The 20,132-nt window shown below is 46.1% G+C and overlaps 1 protein-coding gene across 1 annotated transcript in view; it reads right to left on the bottom strand.

The window, feature by feature from the left end:
- Positions 1-1,871: 1,871 nt before the first annotated feature.
- The window catches only part of CAPN14 (calpain 14), a 33,178-nt gene continuing 14,917 nt past the window's right edge, over positions 1,872-20,132 (bottom strand). The window contains exons 9-22 of the mRNA XM_088796227.1: positions 19,817-19,891; positions 18,517-18,680; positions 17,312-17,475; positions 16,782-16,790; positions 14,619-14,824; positions 13,617-13,653; positions 13,064-13,120; positions 11,657-11,714; positions 9,026-9,090; positions 7,667-7,735; positions 6,919-6,997; positions 6,209-6,325; positions 5,809-5,864; positions 1,872-3,479 (exon numbers count right to left, since the gene is read on the bottom strand). Of these exons, the coding sequence (XP_088652353.1) occupies positions 3,453-3,479; positions 5,809-5,864; positions 6,209-6,325; positions 6,919-6,997; positions 7,667-7,735; positions 9,026-9,090; positions 11,657-11,714; positions 13,064-13,120; positions 13,617-13,653; positions 14,619-14,824; positions 16,782-16,790; positions 17,312-17,475; positions 18,517-18,680; positions 19,817-19,891 (1,183 nt within the window). The 3' untranslated portion in view covers positions 1,872-3,452. The remainder of the gene's footprint in view (positions 3,480-5,808; positions 5,865-6,208; positions 6,326-6,918; positions 6,998-7,666; positions 7,736-9,025; positions 9,091-11,656; positions 11,715-13,063; positions 13,121-13,616; positions 13,654-14,618; positions 14,825-16,781; positions 16,791-17,311; positions 17,476-18,516; positions 18,681-19,816; positions 19,892-20,132) is intronic.

Below are 20,132 nucleotides of genomic sequence, written 5' to 3'. Positions count from 1 at the left end.
ACTAAGCAGAAAGAAGAGGCGAGAAAAGGAAAGTGACTTTGCGTGGGCCTGAAGCTGGTCCCTTGAGCTGACTCAGGGTGGCAGGACAGTAATCAGCCTAGGATTCCCAGACTGGGGGCTGAAGCTACCATCCAGTCCCACAGCCCTGAAGGAGCCCTTTTGTGGGAACAGCGCGCCATCTAGTGGTCAAACAGCCTCAGCACATGCCCCAAATGAGGGAAGGAAGGTTTCCTCCCTCCTCCAGAGAAATCAGGTTGAGCTCACATCTTTCAAATACATTGCCAAATGCCAGAATCAATCCTATATTATCTTATGATACCCTGTGAGGTGAGTGTTGTTCTCACCTTTATCTACCCTCAAACCCTCGTTGACCACTTGGGGCTCTGATGAGTAAATCTTCTGCCACTTCTGAGGTTTGAGGTAAGCAGAGAGCAGGGTCCTTGTCTGTTTGACTTAAAAGGAGGTTTAATAACAAGATGGCCTCTTTCTCAGGGATCCCTGGCGCTGGGTCCCTGACACTGGGGACTGGGACAACCCTCTTGAGGCCACAGTTCAAGGAAGTGGCTTGATACATTCAGAGAGGAGACATGGAAGAAGAAGAGCAAAGTAAAAATGGAGTATGAGACCTTGTGTGTTCCAGAAGAGCGGTCTCTCGGAGTGACCATGTTCTTTAAAACAAAATTTAAAATAAATAATAATAGTTGTTAAAAAATACTTTGCTGTCCAAGGGAAGAAAGAGGAGCTTCATTTATTGAGTGCCTGCAGCATGCTGGCATTATTGGATCTTCCTAATGACCCGGTGATGCAGATATTCTGGGCTCCATTTTACAAATGAGTAAATTGAGGTCCAATGTCACATGGCTGCAATGTTCCTTCCCAACCTCTCCTCGCCTTCGTTCCTGTTGGATTTTATACCCCCTCTGTCCTCAGGACACTGAAAAAGTAGTGGTAGCTCAGGACTGTGGCCAGTGGTCCCAGAGGGCCATCTTCCCAGCGCTCCCCAGGAGCTGGACACACAGCTTGCTCCTCCTTAAAGCCAAGCAGAGTTGGCCCACTTTCACCTACCCATAACCCATGAAACTCATTTCCTCCTTTTTTTCCATTATAAATATAAATACATATATTTCATTGGGGAAACATCAAATTGAAAATCCTGGAGGCTAAAATCATTTCTCTAACCCAGCATGACAACAGGAAAGCAGTGCTATTTACAGTCAACTGCTGACTGCTCTGCCCAGGGCCCCAACTAGAATCTAGAAGGTTCTCTTTGGCGACTGACTTCTTATACAAAACATGAGAGAAGGAAAATAGAAAAAACAGGGCTAAGGAAAGTACAGGTATTTTGGCCCCTCTTGTATTGTCCTTTTCTTTCAGCTATTAGTCTTTTTTTTCTTCTTCCCTGTGATTTTGAAAGCCAAGGACAGGACTCACCCTGGAATGCTCTGCCTGCTTGGGCTTGACCTGTGGACAAATCAACCTTCTGGACTCCCTGACCTCAACTACCTTGGCGCCTGAGGACTGATTCCTCACTTCTCTTTCACCAGACTCCTGGGATACATATTTTCTGCTTGTCTTGGTAATGATAAAATTTCGACTTCTGGCAACTCCTGATGTCCACCACTCAGACCTTCAGCGTGACTTCATCCTGACCCTTGCCCAGTCTATCCTGTCCCAGATCTTTACTTGTCCCCCATGCCCTGAAATGACAAAAGATGGGGAAGGTATATTTGGGTAGGGAGATGGCTTTGCCCCTGATCTCTAGTACTCAGCCCGGTGGGGGTGGTTGGAGGGGGTATTGGAGGGAATCGGTGGGGGTGGAGGTCTGCAGGGCACAAGGCATCTGTGAACTGCCACACTGATACATAGGGGAATGAGAGTAGCACATGAACGACATAGGAAGACAGTTGAGACCACCAAGAAGCCAGAAGCAGGGCTTTATCCGACTTAATTAACTTGGATATAAATCCCATCTACATCAAGCAAAACCATCACACTGTAGTCCAGGTGCCACAAACAAGCTAATGTCACCACCCTCCCAGCACCCGACAAAATCTCCAAAATCGCCTTCGTGGACCAAAGTAGTAACTATTTAATTAAAATAACTGTTTACAATGGCAGAATCTAAAGCTAGAGATACTGATAAATAGACATAAAAGTCTTTTAAAGACTATGCATACATGATTATCATTTATAAAATCAGTAGTACCTCATGTATCTGGCACTTTACAGTACACCATTTTATATTTCATCATTTGGAATAAAGATTTCTCTAAATAAAGTATGTTCCTACCTCCTTAAGCCATGCTTTGAAAGCGCTTCCTCCTCCTACAGTGCCCATTTATCAGGCTGTGAAATTTCCTTTTCTTCTGCCAATGGACACACTTACCCATTGGTCAGCCCTCTCCTTTAGTCTGCTAAGGACTTGGAAATCAGACAGCCATGTTTGTTAGAATAGTTTGTAAATAAAGAAACATAGAATTTTAACGAGTGACTCTGAAGTGCAAACCTGTAAGTGAAATGCATGGGCTTTGGGAAATGGCCTTTGTTCTGGTTTTCCACCTGGGTTCTGGATTGGTAGGGATGCTATGAAAGTGAGGTGTCATGCTAGTTCAAAAAAATCAGATATACTGACCACCCACTGATTAACTCTATGACATAGCATGGATTTGCTATTCTTTTTTAAAGTAGGTGCACACACTTTCTTGCCTGATTTGAAATGGATATGATAGTTCACAGATCATGTAAACAAACTGACACCTGTCATATATAGGAAGCACTTTGAGAACTTAGGTTTTTTAAATCCACAGGTCCCCCTGCCCCCAAATCAAATCATCTGGAGATAATGTCAGCAGAAGACCACCCAGCGACCTCAGATGCCACAGCCATCCCATCCCACCTGGATTCTGCCAATTCTGTCTGTGCTGTTGAAAGCTCAGCATATCCCCAGCCCACACCCAAATAGTTGAAACTTAGCCTGTGCCTCCACCAGTTTACAGATGCTGGTATAGTTGTCTAAGGGCAGAGCATGTCCTCTTCAGATCTTGAAACCTAGACTATTATTCCAAATGTGATGACACTTGGCATGTCTAAGGTCATTTCAATTGAACAGCCACTAAGGCAGTATTGTATAGAGGTTAAGACACCATCTCTGGAGTCATATTGCTTAGACTACGTCAGGTAACATCTGTGCTCTGACAAGGTTGTAGCCATAGGCAAGAAGACTTGGTCCTTACAAGTCCAAGGCAGAATTTGCTACTTCCTTTCCCTTTCTGCATGCTGGCCACCCAAAGTGGAGATCTACAACAAGACATCTTCCTAGCTGAGGAGGTGATGACTAGAGACATGGTCCTGAAGAACAGCAAGGGGGTTGAGCATCGGTTGGTCTCAGCCAATGGCTAACACTTGGGCCATATGCAGAATCCTCAGTGAGGGCAGATGAAGCTCCAGTTGTCTTAGGAGTACAGCATCATCATCAGCCACTGGACAGAATAGGGAAGCAAATTATGGTCAGTTCAGCCCCACTTCTGACATTCAGTTAAAGGGGCTGCATTTCTCGGTCACCAGGTCCCAGAGCCTGACACGGGACTTGGGGCCTCCTCCCCCTCACTTCTGGGAAGCCATGGAGACAGACATTAATGGATGTTTTAGCCAGAAGGACCACAATATCTAGTAGTAAATATAAATCAACCTGAAATATAATCAACCTTGACTTCTCCTGGTGCCTATGAATGATAATAGCCAAGGTACAGGCTGATTCTGTATTCAATTCTCAATGCCCTTTTTCCCCATGAATTCAATTTGGTATATTCATGACAGCTGTGTGCAGGTGTGCAGACTGACTGGGTAGCAGAAATCCATTAGAGCATATTCGACACATTTACATTTATGGGCCCATTTGTCTGACAGTTTTAGGTGGGTGTGATGAACTGTCCCTCTAACTCACATAGAGGGAACTTCTGGAGAAACCACTCCCCAGGCCAATTATATCCAAACGATAATGCTGATGGTGGTGCTGATGATGATAATGGTGAAGTAAGTTACCAATGGTGTCAGAGAAAACCCCAGAATGAAATTCCAACAAGTTGGCTGCCTCTCCCTGCAGACCTCCTTGGATGACCCTGAGGATCTTCTCCTCATGGAACCAGAAAAGGTCAGAGCTGAAGAGGATCTTAGGGAACGCCTAGCCCAGCGCCCTCATTTCAGACGCAGGAAAGCCGAGGCCCAGAGATTTAACGTGATTTGCTAGTTACAAGGCCTGCCATAGGTTCAACCCTGGTCTGGGTTCAGTTTTCTTCCCATGAGAGCACGTTGCGTTGCTGGAGCCTGCTCAGGCTGTGGGCTGTCCTCTTTCAATGACACATCCACGCTACCTTGCTCTCCCAGCTCTGAGCCTGCACTATGGAAGGATTGCTTGGGATCAAGAGGTGAGTTTGGGGATCTGAGATGGTGATGGGCTCAGAAGAGTCTAAGAATTGCCCTTCCACCTGAATCTTACCTTCACATTAGAACATGGGAGTGACTGAGGAAGGATATCTTGGAAAGATATCCCGTAAAATGGACATTTGAGGTCAAAGAAGAAACCCTAGGTTTTACTGGCCTTTCTAAGCAGCCCAAGCAGAGGATGTGTTTTAGAAACAAAGAGCAGAAGATTTAATGCCAGACCCCAATGTCTTTGCAGCAAACACCACCTAGCACCTCATCTGGCACACAGCAGGTGCTCAATAAATCCATGCAGTTTGAATGATCAGGGAAGTCAATCCGCGTCACGCACAGATTTGTCTTCTCCTCAGAATATCACCTCACTGACTCAACAAACACTTGTTAAGCACCTCCAATGTGCAAAGCACTGCGTGAGATTCGAGAAGAGGGTACAGATGCTAGATTAGAACCCCTTCCCACATGGGGAAGGCTAAGCCAGCTCATGACATGAGGTTTATTTCTGGCCTGTACACCTCGCTTAATCTGACACTTATCTCTTCAGACTCACTCTGAACAGATTTCCTCATTCTCTATACTCCAGCTAGGACTGTACATGCTATTCCCTCTGACCTGGGTCTTTCCTACTCTCCACTCGGTCTGCCTGGCTCCCTCTTATCTTTGAGATTTCAATTTCAGTGTCACCTCTTGCAGAAAGGTCTTTGTGGAACATGACTACCTATGATTGTGCTCAAGCTCATTGTTGACCCAGGTCTTCAGGCCCCGGACGTCCATGCCCTCTGCAAGTAACTTTGAAAGTTCCTCTCATGACAGAGGAAGAGGCTCGTCTGCATACGTTGGAAGAAGACTTGGCCACGTGACTTGCTTTGGACAACAGAACACATTGCAAGGCATGTTGTCCCCGGACTCAGAGACCTTGCAAGTTTAAGCTTGTTTTCCTATGCTTCCACCATTGTCCTGAGAAGGGCAAACCTGGCTGAACTTCCTCAGTGGAGGTACCAACAAAGCTCCAGCTCACCCACAGATCACAAGCCAGCCAAGCCAAGACCTGCTACCATCCAGCCGTGTGACTGGGGAGCAAAATAAGTGCTGTCATCACCACTGAAGTTATGTGGATTTGTCACGTGGCACTACTGCGGTCACAGTCATTGGGTATGCTGAATCAGTCTCCTGTTCCCTTCATATGAGCTTAGCATAGAGTGGGTGCTAAGTTAATATCTGATGAATGAATAACTGAGTACAATGAATGCAATGCTACGTCCCGAATTCAGTAGAATACGGGGCCCCCCAAACCCTTCTCCTCAAGAGACTGAAATGATAGTGCCCCCTCTACCTTAAGATGTTGTGTCCACCCTATGGAGAAAGTCTTACCTCTGTCTTCTGGAGGTATATCCCTTTGCCATCTTGGGTTAAATTTTGGAAAACATCTGTAAAAATGCAGCAGAAAGGAAGATAGCTAATGTGTGCATGTGTGTTGGAAACATTATAAACTAGTTCCTCCCATGTGTCCCCTCACCTGGGAACCCAATTTCAGCCATGTGGCCACACGTATTATGTATGCCCCTTCAAACCTTTGCCTCTGGAACAGGCAGGGTATAAATTAGTTTGGGTAGGTACAGCTGGGATTCACAGGCTTGTAGCCAGCGTTCCCCAAAGCTCCCTGACTTGTCCTGTCTGCACTGTCCTCCCTCCTGCTTGCACTGGGGACAGGTAGGCAATCCATGAGGAGTGCAGAGGAAGCCCAGGCCCTCCCTCCTTCCCACAAGCTCACCCTCCATCTTCTCCACACGCAGCATCAAGAGGACAAAGCTGACGAAGTCCATCTGGAAGTTGGGGCCACCGTAGCGGACAAGCATGAGCTGGCAGATGTTATCGCCGAGCACAATTCCTGCATTGAACACAGGCTCCGACGTGGGTGCTAGGGACCTGTACCCAGCTCCCCACCCTCCTGAGGGCCCTGAAATTGTCCTCCTCTCTGGGACCTGAATCCTGATAGCATTTTACAGGGTTCACTGTGAATTGTTTCATTATTCAGTTCATTAATTTTATCTCCAGTCCCCATTCGTGCCCCCTTACGCAACCAACCTAAGGGGATCTTTTTATCAGGTGGGTTACTGGCCTTCAGGGCAGTCTGTTAGGGGTCAAGAGCATCTGCTTTGGAGCCTGATGGTTCTGGGTGTAAACCTCAGCCAAGTTACCTAACTTCTCTGAGCTTCACTTTCTTCCTCTATAAAGTGGGGATTATAACCGGATACTGCTGAAGATTGAATGACAGTGTGGATACACCAACCCTCAATAACTGTTAACAGCGATCATAGTGATTATAATAATACATGTTTCTGTTCTTTGCAGATCTATGTACTTGGATGTCTGAACTCAAGGAGTAACTTTGCTCATCAGAATGCCTCCAGAATGTCATAGGCACCCCGCCCCACCCCCCGCCTGTTCGCCCCCCACAACGCCAGCTCCTCCTGGGCCTACCTGCACCCCTCATGGCAGCCCGCAGCTGCGCCCAGTTCAGGCATCCTGACCGGTTACTGTCTTGCTTGTGGAAAACATCCTGTGAAGAACCCACACCAAACGCTACGGAAACCAGGCATTTCCGAGCACCACCCGAGAACCCCTCCATGCCCCACTGTTGATGCTGCAGAGAACGGCTGGCGAGTGTACGCGCCACCAGCAGGGCCTGCTGCCAGAATAAGAACACGACAGAAGGTCCATGCCAGGAGCCAACCACCTCTCCCATTTCTTCTTAAGGCTTCTGAGAAAGGGAGCCATCTTTTGGTCATGGGGACTAGATTCTCTAGGTAAATGTGCTTCATCTAATCACGTTACCCAACCTTTGAAGGGCTTCCAAGTTCATGACTCAGGAGACGAGGGGGAGAGTTGTGAGTCATGATTGGAAAAGTAGGAAGGAGCCAATTTAGGAAGGCCTGTAAATGCCACGCTAAGGAGTGTGGACTCCCTCTGAAAGCCATGAGGAGTCTCACTAGCTTTTAGTAAGGAAGTGACATGATCAGATGCGAGCTTCAGAGAGTCCGGACGCTACTGCAACAGGCGCTCTGAGTTTGTGAGGGAGAGAAGGAGGTCTCACTGGAGGGAAATTAGAGAAGGTTGGGTGAGTGACTAGGTATAAAGGGCTGAAAGGAAGAGAAGCAGGTCACATACTTTGCAGAATTGCCATCTCTGTGCCAACATGCAAGGAGGCATGATCAAGACTTGAATTTACCTGGTAGAGCATCAGCTGCTTCCACAGATCCCTGAATTCCTGGATGCACACGGTACCTGACTCATTAAGCTGGTGACACGGTTAAGGTCAAAGCTGGAAGGGGAGTGTCAGCTACACCTCTGGAGGCGGGAATTGGCCCTTCCCACAGCAGTGTGCAATTTGTGGACAGTCCCATTCAATGTCGGATACCCCTAGTTGGCCTCCCCTGGCTGGTCAGTCCAGCCCAGGGCTACCGTGCGCTTGCTAGGAAGGGATAGAATAAGCCAGAACACAGCAGCATGGTGGTGAGGGTGGTGACAACAGCTACCATTCAGTGAAGCAGGATATTTTAACATGGCCAATTGGATGTGATTTAAATTAAAAAACAATTCTTTTCATTATTGTTAAAATCATCTTAGGGAAGGAGTCAGGCACAGGTGGCTAAGGATGCTTCTTTTATTCATTTCATAAAAAGTTAAAAGCTTAAGTGTTGGCCTTGTAGATCATGTCCCAATACCCTTGTATCAGAGAGATGGGGTCAAAATACCACCACATGCCACCTCTGTTTGAGCCCTTACAGTGGGTCTAGCACTGAGTTACTACCGTCACCTAAGTTACTTCGTTTTCATCTCTATGAGGTCAGTGTTAACTCCTCATGGATGCTAACTTATGGATGATGAAATGAGGGCTCAGAGAGTATGAATTGTCCGAGTCCATCCACTGCCCAGGCCCTCTGCAAAGCTTCTGTAAAGACTGTTTTCTGTATTTGCAACCCTCCCCACCGCGCCTCCCCCCACACTACCCATTATATGTGCCTATCTGTAGTATGGATAACCAAACTTTAAATGGTCCACTTAGAAAGGCAGAGGGTTTGCTAGAAAAACCACAGGGCTGAGAACCAGGAAAGCTGAGTCCATGGCATGTTGTTGAACTTCCTTTGCTACAGTTACCTGACCTGCACATGGGGATAGACACTGCTGGTCACCAAACGCAAAACTTAGGACCCTGAAGCTCTTGTTAAAGCTTCTTATAAACCTGGAGAATTGTTGCTAACTGCCACCCTGCAGCTGCCTCGTTCTCACAGTCAGGAAATAAGACTGTTGTTGTTGATAGCTAACATTGTTCCTTCTAGGACAGTTCTGTCCTAAGCACTTCACGTGGCTTATCCCATGTGCATTCTCACACTGATCCTATGGACTAGGCTTGAATACCATCTCCGTGCTGCAGATGAGGACCTGGAGGGACTTATGAGGCTAAATGACTTGCCCAAGATGACTCACCTAGTAAGCGCTGGGGTTAGGATTCAAACCCAGGCAGCCTGACCTCAAGGCAAAGCTTTCAGTCAGCAGCCTGCATCTTCCCACATACCAGAAAAGATACGTCCAGGAGGGCCAGGATCCCCTGGCAGGCATCGCGGCTGAAAACGGGCTGTGCATTCCCCAGATCTGTAAAGGAACAGAAAGAGTCTGCCTGTATGCGGGCTGGCCCAGGATGGCCTGGCATGGCCCTTTTCTGAACAGGACCAGACAGGGCTGTCTAGGCCAGCCATGGGTTCCAACAACCATCATTTATGTGAGAAATAGAGAGTGAGAGCCGTAGAGAGAAAGAAAAGGCTTGGTGGTGATGTCCATACTGAAGGAGCACCATGAAACCCTGTGGAGAACCCCGATTACAGTTTGGCTTTGCTCACACAGTGGGTCAGAAGAACGTGGCCCTATGACCCTAGTGACGGCCAGGATCATGAGTTACAGGTTCCCAATTTATTCAAGCTCTCCCCTCAGATGTCTTGACAGACGGTCTGTCAATTATGGGTGCTCACATTTTCACATGGATGGATAACTCCATTCAGGAGAAACTCTTACATTAATTCCAAAGAAATCTCCTGTAAAATTCACTCACTAGTCCTACTTCTGCCTCCAGAAGAAGCATAAACGGGTATTTGCCCCCCTCAACATTTCTCCAACTGTTCCCCAGATGATACGGTTTCTAAATCCTCATCACCCTCTTCTAGACCCTACACTTTGCCAGTATCTCTCTAAACTGTGCTACCAAGCCTGGAACATGCTCCTTCGGGTGCAATTTGATTAAACAGAGTACAGTGGGTCTATCACTTGCAAAATTTTCAGTCTGCATTTTCCAAATCACGTTCCAAGGAAGCCATTCTGCAGGGAAAGGGCTTTTACATTCAAACAAACTTGACAAACTTTATATCTATAGATGCTTTTCTCCATTAATCATGCACCTTTGTATATAATAGGAACTAAAGAGCTAACAGAAATTTTAACACAGAATTTCCCAAGCACAATTGACCACAGAACCTAACCCCTTCTATTTCATGAAACACTTGCTAAAACCTCTTGGTTTCTAATGTTTCTTGGAACGCAATTTCAAAAACACAAACCTAAATGCTTCCATTAAATACAGACTGAATCTGGATTAGCTTATTTAACAGCAATTTAAAACCATTAGCTCATGTTAAGCTCAAGGTCAACTAAATTAACCCATTATCTTTCACATTAACTGCCACAAAAATGAGGTCTCTTTTATTAAGAATGTGTGCAAACAATTTTTTTAAAAAATAGCAAAATGGCTGTTTTAAATTATCATCCTGGTTGCATTTCATCATTTTGGTTTGGGCACAGCTTGTAGTGAACATTCTGAATTTCAAGTCTGCTGTCTATGATATCAATGATTCCTCCCAGCGCTGTGCCAGCTGCACATCTGATAAGCCTACCTTCCATGTCGTCTTCTGAACCATTGATAAAAGTTGAAGAAGTGAAGGGGAACCAAGGGCAGAATCCAAAGACTCTCATCTAAACATTTAGACTCTTATCTGTAACATAGAATTATCCCTCTAGTTTTATGTTTATATAACTCTTGGGAATGGTGATAAAAGACTTGTTAATACATCTTATATTGCTACTTTCCAACCTACATTTCATCACTTATCATGGGAAACTTTACCAAATATTTCACCCAAATCCACAGTAATTTCCTGATCTATCAATCCAGAATCCCTCTCAGAGGACTAAATGAATGCAATTTGTCCAGACCTTCTTTGGAAAACCATTCGTGTAATTGCAATCAAAGGATTTAAAAAATTTTAAGTGTGCACAAGTCATCTTTTCTAGATAATTTCCTTAGCATTTTGGGGGGAGGTGGGGCAGAGGGAGGATACTTATATCCTATAATTTCTAGGGTCTCCTCTTCTGGCTCTTTTGCAATATTCAAATTTGGCTTTGAGAAACCATCTGGAAATTATTTCAAGCCCTTAGTTATATCATAGTCTGGCCTGTAACTTACTTGGGTTTGAAGTCTTGGCTTCATATAAAGGAGAAGCCATCACATATCTTAGGTAGCAAACACCCTTTAATTGATCGGCTTACTTTTTTCATTTTGAAATTCATTTTCCTCCCTGGAGAAACCATGTTCTTCTCCCTCAAGATATACATATATTTCTATGTGAACTTTAAGCTTTCCTGATAATTTGTTCCAAGTTTCACCTGAATGCTTCCACACCACTCATTTGCAGTGCCCCTAGGTAACGTGCTTCCTCTTTCCAGATTTTTATAGGTTGATTCATTTCAATATGAGTTCGTCAGAGAGCTCCCTGGTAGGCTACTCAATATTTAATATTTATTTGCCAAGTTGAGGAAATAGGTAGAGTTCTTCCACATGGAATTTATACGCCATGAAAGAAATACTCGGCTCTTCTCAAACTAGCAAAATAGCAGAAATCTTCATTTTCATCGCCATATGTCTCTACATGCTCAAACTAACAAAGAATAAAAGAAAGAAAAGAAAAGAAGAGAAAGAAAGAAACAATTTTCCAACTGTATAAATTTCTTTACTGCTTTGTCAGACCACATGACCCACCCCGGTGTGAGACACTGCTGCTCAGGGCACCATCACACAGTAATTCACATGTCCCACCAGAAGAAAGAGAAAGAAACCTAGAGTTCAGGACAATTGTGTCCCCTGAGTCCTACAGGATAACTCTAAAATACTCACTTGACCAGGTCATGTGGTTCAGGATCTTCTGCAGCTGAACTGCATTTATTTCTGGGTACTGGAGTGGAAGCAGAATGATAGGAGAAAATTGTCATTACCACAGGCGCGTTAGATGCAAAGGAGCCAGAGGTAAAGGGGCTGTCCAGCATCTGCTCAGCACAGCACATGTACCATTTCTGGGCAGAATATGCGACACCATTATGTTGCACATAAGGAATGTGACTAGTCATGCAATTAAATCTGCAATTTCATGAGAACGGTTACGATAGTTTTTACCGGGTGTCAAGTGCAGACACCCCAGCAAGGCAGGACTCTTAAGAAGTAGATGAAAAGAGAGCAGTGACTCTCAAACTGGGTTCTAGAGGGACGCTTCAGAAGTTGAGCAAACAATTTGGTTTCAATTATATTCTTAATACAATATCCTCAGCCAAGACTCCAGATTTCAATTTTAGATTTGTCAGAAGCAACCCTTTACATTAAATTTAACTTGAAAATATATTAATAAAATACAAGTATCACAAATTTGAACTTATAAAATGGATACATATTCATAATATACCATTATTATCTCTTTAATATATACTGTGATTCTCTATGAAATTTCATTTGATAAAAGGACTGCAGCAGAAAATGTTTTGGAAACCCCTGGTGTGGAGAAAAACTTTTATAAACAACACATGTAAGATTCTGACATATCCTCTCTGGCTACATCGAGCAAACTACCAGGGGTGAATACAGGAGGGCAGGCAAGTTGTGAATTAAATCCAGGGTGTTACTAACACGAGGAGCTCATGCTCTTCCAGTTTCAATGACATCGCTCAGATGTCATATATCAAATTTCCAGCATATTTCTTCCTTTATTTCCAAATGGATTTAGTGTCCTGCAGGTTAGGGACAGGGTGACCCCACTGGTCTCCTGATCTGAATCAGCTCAAGGAAAGAGTTCAAGGGGACCGAGTGTATAGCCCAGGGCCCTGCTTCTTCCCAAGACTCTGTTACCAGTCCCCTCCTCTCTAGGAAACCACCCAAGGGGTCTTTCTCCCTGGGCTTCCTTTAATGAGCCTATCATTGCATTGCCCCCTACTCTCCCAGAACTGATTCCTGACTGTGCTATATTCCATTTTCTCAGGGATTAAAGACTAAAATGGTTTCTCCTACAACTAATCAATGTAGCTTCCAAGAACAAATATGCACTTTACAGGAGCCTTCTAAAGACAATAGCTACACTCATTTATCTAAAAGCTTGAAAACTTGAATAGAAAGTGGCAGTTTGGGGCATAGTTTGCCTTAAATCATAATTTATACACAGGGTCATCAGGCCAGTGCAAACACATCGTCCATGGAACTATATGCTCCACTTTGTCCCCTGCTCCGCCCACCTCTGTCTACCACACCTGGTCAACTGACCTTTTCAAAGAGTTTGGTGAAGAATTCATCCAGCCCTTCAGTCTGGTCTACAATTTCCTATAGGAACAGAAACAGAGAAAGACTCAGTCATTCATCTGAGTACATGGATTCTCACGTGCACACTCACGTCTCATGGATCCCAGGCCCCTGAAACCCAGAAGTTTGATTTTGAGCTCCATCTTAAGTTTTCTACCACAGCATTCACACATCCCTTGTTTCTCCAGTTCTCGCTGCGTTTGGGGCAGTAGCAAACAGTGATTGGGCAGAAGAAACATCAGGTAAAGAGAAGCAGAAGAAAGTAAGGGTGTAACTCCTGCACCTGGGGCTCTGGGCCCTCAATGACAAGGACCAGACCAGAAGTGAAGTTCTGTTGGTGCAAAAACAAAGGAACCTAGGTCCTCTTAGGGCACAGCAGATAACATAGGAGGTGGACCACAGAGGAGGGTCTGCAGGCTCTGTGGACCTCCTCCCCCGACCCCTAAATATGAGGGGTGAAACCCACCATCCTGGCTTTAAACAGTCCCAGCCTGTGGAATTCCACCTGACTACTTACCTTCGGGAAGACAACATCGGAATTGCTGCCAATTTCACTAAGGGAAGACAAAAGACAGAATTCCTTCTTGGGGATCATCTTGGGAACCTTTCGGCCAATCTTCTCCCTCCCTTGGGAACTCTTTCAAGTTCCTTAGCTGATGCACCTTGTGGGCCTGTCCGGCTGTCACACCTCACCTCCCACGTCTCCTTGAAGCATACAGTCCAGCCACATGGCATGGCACACTGCTTGTAACTCCTCGCACAGCCTGGCGCTGTTTCTCACATCTGGGCCTTCGCTCACGCTGAGCCCTCTGCCCGGCATGCACTTTACTTTCTCTCACCCTTATCTAACTACTCCTGCTCATATTTTGAGACACGGCAGTCTGACAGGGCAATGAAGTCTCAGATCAAGTCCAACTTTCTACAGCTTAAAACATGAAAAAAAAAAAAAATGACAACTGGATTCTAAACATTGAAGGGCTGTCGTGTCAAAACCACCACTGAGCCTGGCGGGGGTGTGTGCATGTGGATTCCCCTGCGTACACTAGTGGCGTCTGAACCCGCTACTTGACGACAACCTCCCCTCATCTGAAGCCTCCCTGAGCATCCCTGAGAAATCACCACCTCCCAGAAGCCACCTCTGCTTCCCCCAGGACCGTGGGAGGGTGGCTCACATGCTCCTCCGTGATGCTCTTCTAACACCTGTGCAGATAAATGCTTCCCCTGGACACAGTATCACAAAAATAACTGCTCATGTGTCCATGTCCTTTTCCAGACCTTGAGCTTCTGGAGGGCCAGGGCCATGCCTGTTTCACCTTTCTTCCTGTAGCGTTTAGCAGACTGTTCATTCGTTGTTAGGAGAGTGGGAGGAACAAGGAGAGCATGTTCTCCATGCAGAGAGCTGCCCTTCTTCCTGCTCTCCCTCCTCTTCTGTGTGTCTCTGTCCTTTGCCATTTCCATCTCACCCCCCTCACCCTGGCACCACTGGACCCCAACCTCTGGGACAGGCCTGTGCTCTTACTAAAAGATGTGCTTCCTGGAGAAGACTCTGAGGACGAATTCTGACTCCTGGTGGGTCTCTGATGTGCAGGGCACGATGAGGTACGTCCCTGGCTCCAGCCACAGCTCCCGACTCACTTCTTTCTCTGTGAGAAACACCTCCGGCAAACTCAAGGGCTCGTTTTCCAAGAAGAACTCACGGGACAGTCTCCTCTGGTCGTCATGTAACTGTGGGTGGAAGATAGAAGGGCACCAGTTGAGGTGATTACCCAGGGCTTATGGCCACACTTGGGGCTCTTGGCCAGGAGCCCGGACTAAGGGGGCCTCTTATTTGCCAAATCCAACCCAATGGAGGATGGGATACAGGGCTGAAGAGTGGAGAGAGAAATATAGAACATGTTGGGAGTGGGCACTTTTGCTGGGGCCTATGTGAGGCTGAGTAAGCACATATCAACGGATTTGCCATGATATTGAAAACAATAATGTATACAGAATGAAGTGAGAAATGTCAGAGTGCCTGGACTTTCCAAGTTAGGTCATCTGTCCACAGTCACCCCGCTGGTAAGTGTCCCATCCAGGATTGGAATTCTGTTCCAATTCAGGGCCACTGAGCTCCAATGCCCATGTTTTTTACACTTCCTGAGGCTGCTTCCACGTAGGTGATATAGTTTCAAGGTTGATTGTGACATGATTATGGTCACAGACACAGATGGACCAACCATCTCCTCACCTACATCATAACAGCTACATACAGATAAACGGGACATTCCCAGTCATGTCAGTGACACAGCCTTGTAAAGGGGAGCGAAGACTGGACGAGAGCTCAGACCTGGGTCAAGGCTCTGGTTCCAACACTGCCTGGGTGTGTGTTTTGTTTTATCTCATATTCATTCTCTCTCTCTCTCTCTCCTTCTCTCTCTCTCTCTCTCTCTCTCTCTCTCTCTCTCTCTCTCTCTCTCTCTCTCTCTCTCTCCTTTTATTTCTCCCTTTCTTTTTATTTTTCTTTCTTGCTCCCTCATTCCTTTGCCCTCACTCAGGGCTGTGGAGGAGGAGGAGGTCCATATGGAAGATCTTCTTTCCAGTGCATAAACAACTGCTACAACACACTACACATCCTCACAAAGACGTATTTCACAGATTCCACTCAGGGCTGAGGAAACAAAATGTATTTCCCAATGACATATGCTTTCTTATAGCAGACGATGAGAACTAGGGAATCACCCTGTTGCCATCTTTGCGTTGGCTCCCAGGAATCTCAGAACTAAACTTTATAATCAGCCATGCCAGCTAGCCTAGGTGTAGTTTCCCTGGTAGAATCAACTGCGTGTCTATCCCTCATTTATTTATTACTTTTTCTCGCCTTTTAAATTTTAACTGGCTTATAGTTTTGTTCTGTTTACAATTTTATTGTAGGTTGACCCAAATTCTGTTTAGAAATAGGCATGATATAAATAACATTTTCTTTTTAAATTAATAGGCAACCTTGGGATCACTCAGTGTTCCCACAGGAGGATAAATATCAAAACCTACTCAAGACACCTAACGCAAAATGGTTTCTTTATAGAAATCCTTCTATATTGTTTAGTCCAACCTGAGAAAATTAAGTTTTTCATTCCTGCTTTCTTTGGGAAACAAAATAATCGCTACCACCCTTCAGAGGCTGGGATGCCTCAGGCCTTCTTAACTGATTCCTCCAGGCTGTCACTGCAGCTAAATACAGAACTGTTGTCCTCTGCCTGCATTTCTGTCCCATTTTCCAATCCTTTGTCCCTTGTCCCTAAGGAGGTGAGCTGCACAGTCTCCTGATGTCCCATATGTTATAGATCTACATTATTATGGGCTTCATAACTCAGGCAAGACTGTGATTTATCAGCCTTCCTATGCTGTGACAGTCTTAATATTAGCCCTAGGTATTTATGTAGGGATTTAATAAATTCTAAGATTGATCGGTTGTACACCAGGCCCAGAGACCTCCCTGTAGATGCATAAGGATTTCTTGGGGTCCTTGGATCAAAATGAACAGCAGGAACTCTTTACTTCCATACACGTAGACAGTGGGCATTATTGTCAGACATTCTCACAGCTCCTTGCAAAAGGCTGCCAGCGTCAAACCAAACCTCACAGCGGCTTAGCCACTTGTGACATCACTCCAAACCAGGGCTAGCTGGTCAAGAGTGGAACTCACCTTGCTCATCTGAAAAACAAAAAAAAGAGAGACCTCATTAGGCAGTGAATCCAGCTCTTTCACAAGCACAAACTCTAATGGAGGATGATAAAAAAAAGACTCTACCCAGAGACCCCTTCTCGTTCCACAAGACTTTCTGTTCTAGTCAGTGACAGTTTAATCTATCATCATTGGGAATTCTGGCAAAGGGCAAGGAAAGGCAACCTTGGCTTTTTGGGAGAAAAAAAGGGAACCAGTATTAATTGTACCAATTATGTGCCAAGCAAAATGAGCAGCACTGCCACATGATCTACTTTTAACTCTACTCTTTGCATAAATATCATTGTCCCCATTTTACAGATGAAGAAACCGATGCTCAAGTGCAAGGAGATGACTTGTTCTAGGTCACACATTCCTAAGAGGCAGAGCCAGGATTTGCACCCAGGCCTGTGAATAGACGGAGACAGATGGTGAAGAGGACAGGAAACAGGAAAAAGAGGACAACGATTGGAGACCCCATGCGAGACTGCATGCCCCAGAGGTCCACCTACCCTGAAGAGGTAGAAGCCAATGGCGAGGTGAGGCTTCCGGTTGCGGTTCCTGTGCCTGGGCTTCTGGAGCAGGGACACCAGCACACTGCACGGCATCAGAAACATCCTGCCCTCCTGGGGCTTCCAGACAGACAGCAGGAACTGCGGATTCTTCCAAAAGGTGTCTGGGGCAGAACAAAACAAGGTGAGACAGCTTCTTGGCTCCCCTCGCATGTTGCTCCCCAAGCCACCGAGAGGTACACAGACCCAGGGCACCTGCCCCAGATCCCTACCCAGAGGTCCATCTGGACAGAGTCGAGGCTCTTCAGCTTCTGCTCTATCCCAACTCCCATCTCACCTCTACCACCCCAGGTTCTCCTACAGACACACGGACTGAGTGTTATTCTTATCATTGAAGCCCCTTGGCCCAGCACAGTACCAGGCACAGACTTTGTGCCCCGTAAACATTTCCTGCCCAAGTAAGTGATTGTATTACTTTCACTTGCCCATGATCCCAAGGGAATCTGCATTTTAAGGGAACCACGCCTTAGCTTAAGGGCAGCTTCATGCTTTGGGGTGAACACTGTGGGGGGAGGAAGACACCAGAGCTAAGGCTACCCAATCCCGCTGAGATGATACTGCACAGGTCTTTCCTTCCAAAGGGATTGCTCAGTACCTCCATTGTAGAGAAAAGGTCACTGAACCTTCCGTTTGGAGAATTTAGACATGTTTGTCTCCTGTAACTGATGACCTGCGAATCTTTGATCCCTACCAAACTCTAGGTAAGAAGGGTCTGGTACATATGATATCATTACTTTTTCAATCCTGCCTGTTAAGGGGTGTTTATTTCAGCAGATCGCTCACCTTGTCCCAAAACCAAGCAAGTTTAACCCACCTTTGTACCTGCACGCGTGCCTGTGGCCTCCAGGTGCTAATGAGGAAAAAGTACCCTCTGGAAAGACATAGCCTTGAAAGGCTGGCAGCTTGACTGAGATTACCATGCCTTTGTGCAAATTAGGACCAAAGGTGCCCCATCTTCTCAGCAGACACAGCCCAGGGCCAGAGCGGAGAGCTCAGCCAACAGAGCCCCTAGCCCCTCAGCCAGATGCCCTTTCCAGGGCACAAGCTACACATCTATCCACAGTGGCTCTGCCTGCATCCCCACCCTCGTGTGGAAAAGCTGCCACTTTAGACCCAAAAACCCTGGCTTCTGTGCACAAGCTCACCGTGGGGTGACGTCCTCGGACCACCAGCTGTGGTCCCCTTCTCCCATCTCCCCTCCTGCGTGGTGTACGACCACTTCTGGCCCACCTCCTGACTCAGCAGGCCTGGGGTCAGTCTGCAGATGACCAGAAGCTTGAAATGTACTTTAAAGTCGTTAAGCGTCATCCTGTGCAGAGGAAGAGGGAACAGCATAAAGAGACAAATGAGATGAGGTCTCGTGATCAGGACCAAAGTGGAGGCTGGAACTAAGCAGTGGGCATCCCAGCCCTCCCCCAGACCAAGGCCCCCATCCTTCATGCCTGTGTGCAGAGCGGAGCAGGCATTGGACACAGGAGTGGGGCGGGCTAGACCAATGTGAGGCTCCATCACCGATTGGTGGAGCCACCGAGACATCCCTCCCTGTGGCTGGAGACAGCCTTGTACCATGGCTGCCTGAGGGGAATGTTTCTGTGTTGCTGAATGCAGTGATAAAGCTGAATTGAGGCACTCATAATTAGTCAGTAGATTATAGATCTTCAACAAGAATTGCATAGATCCGTCCTCAGTCATTAACTGATAAAAATCTTTGCCCCTACTTGCTAACTTTGCAATCAAGGCATGCGGTTTGGGCAGTGATTCTCAGTTTCCTTATCTGTAAAGTGAAAATAATAGTATTTGCAGGGATCTTGAGTTCAGTGATCACTTCAAAAGAGAAAAGACCACAGCAGTCTGGAAAGGATGGTAATAGAAAGGAGAAATCCCTGGGAACAAGGGTGGACGTTAATAGTAAGGGTGAAAAGCAAAGGGAAAGGGGAACAGATGGGTCTCACGCCAGACCCCCAGAAGCAGCATCAGCTCAGGGCATCCGGGTGACCTTTCATAGTAAGAGGTGAGTGACTTTCGAGTGGGTGGGAGTGGTGCTATTTCACTCTGGAGGGCACAGGTGAGGTGGCTTGCAGTTTGGCAAGACTTTGTAGTCCCTTCTTTCCTCACTTCCTTTTTCAGCCAAGAAAGGCACAGCCTTGGGATTGAGTGTACTGAGTGATGCGACAGCAGAGTGGAAGTCAGAGAGGATGTGGCCACCCCCGCACTCTGCTCTGAGCACCCACTGAGCTCCACGCCTGTGCTCACCACCCTTGTCACAGAGACCATGACTGTTTGTTTGCAGGGGCCATTTGCCCTGCTAGACTGTCAGCCCCGAAAGGATCCTCTCGATTCCTACATAACAGATGCTTGGCATACATGAGGCACCTAATAAATATTTGCTGGTTGGATGACCAAATGTAAGCCAGGGCATTTGCCCAAAGTCCCTGAGTCAAATACCAAAATTCTCCATCATCATCTTTTCTCAGCAGCACAATCTTCTCCTTGGGGCTCAGTAGCTCCCATGTACGTGAGCTGAAAACAGAAAAGAAATGTTTCCATGGGGAATGAAGGGACCGTAGAGGACGAGCGAGAAATTCTTTAGTAAATGCTCTATAGTTTTGTTATTTATTCTCATCTTCATGCTGCTTTGCAGACAACTAAATTTCACATCCTATAATATAAAAAGCAACACATAACATTAATTCATCACTCACGATGAGCCAAGTTCTGAGCTGGGCTCTTGACATACTTTATTTCATTTAATACTAACAAC

This window comes from Rhinolophus sinicus, chromosome 2, assembly GCF_057876585.1.
Source record: "Rhinolophus sinicus isolate RSI-liver-muscle chromosome 2, RSI-T2T, whole genome shotgun sequence".
NCBI classification, from domain to species: domain Eukaryota; kingdom Metazoa; phylum Chordata; class Mammalia; order Chiroptera; family Rhinolophidae; genus Rhinolophus; species Rhinolophus sinicus.
Note: the sequence above shows the minus strand (reverse complement) of the source record. Positions and strands in the feature narration are given on the sequence as shown.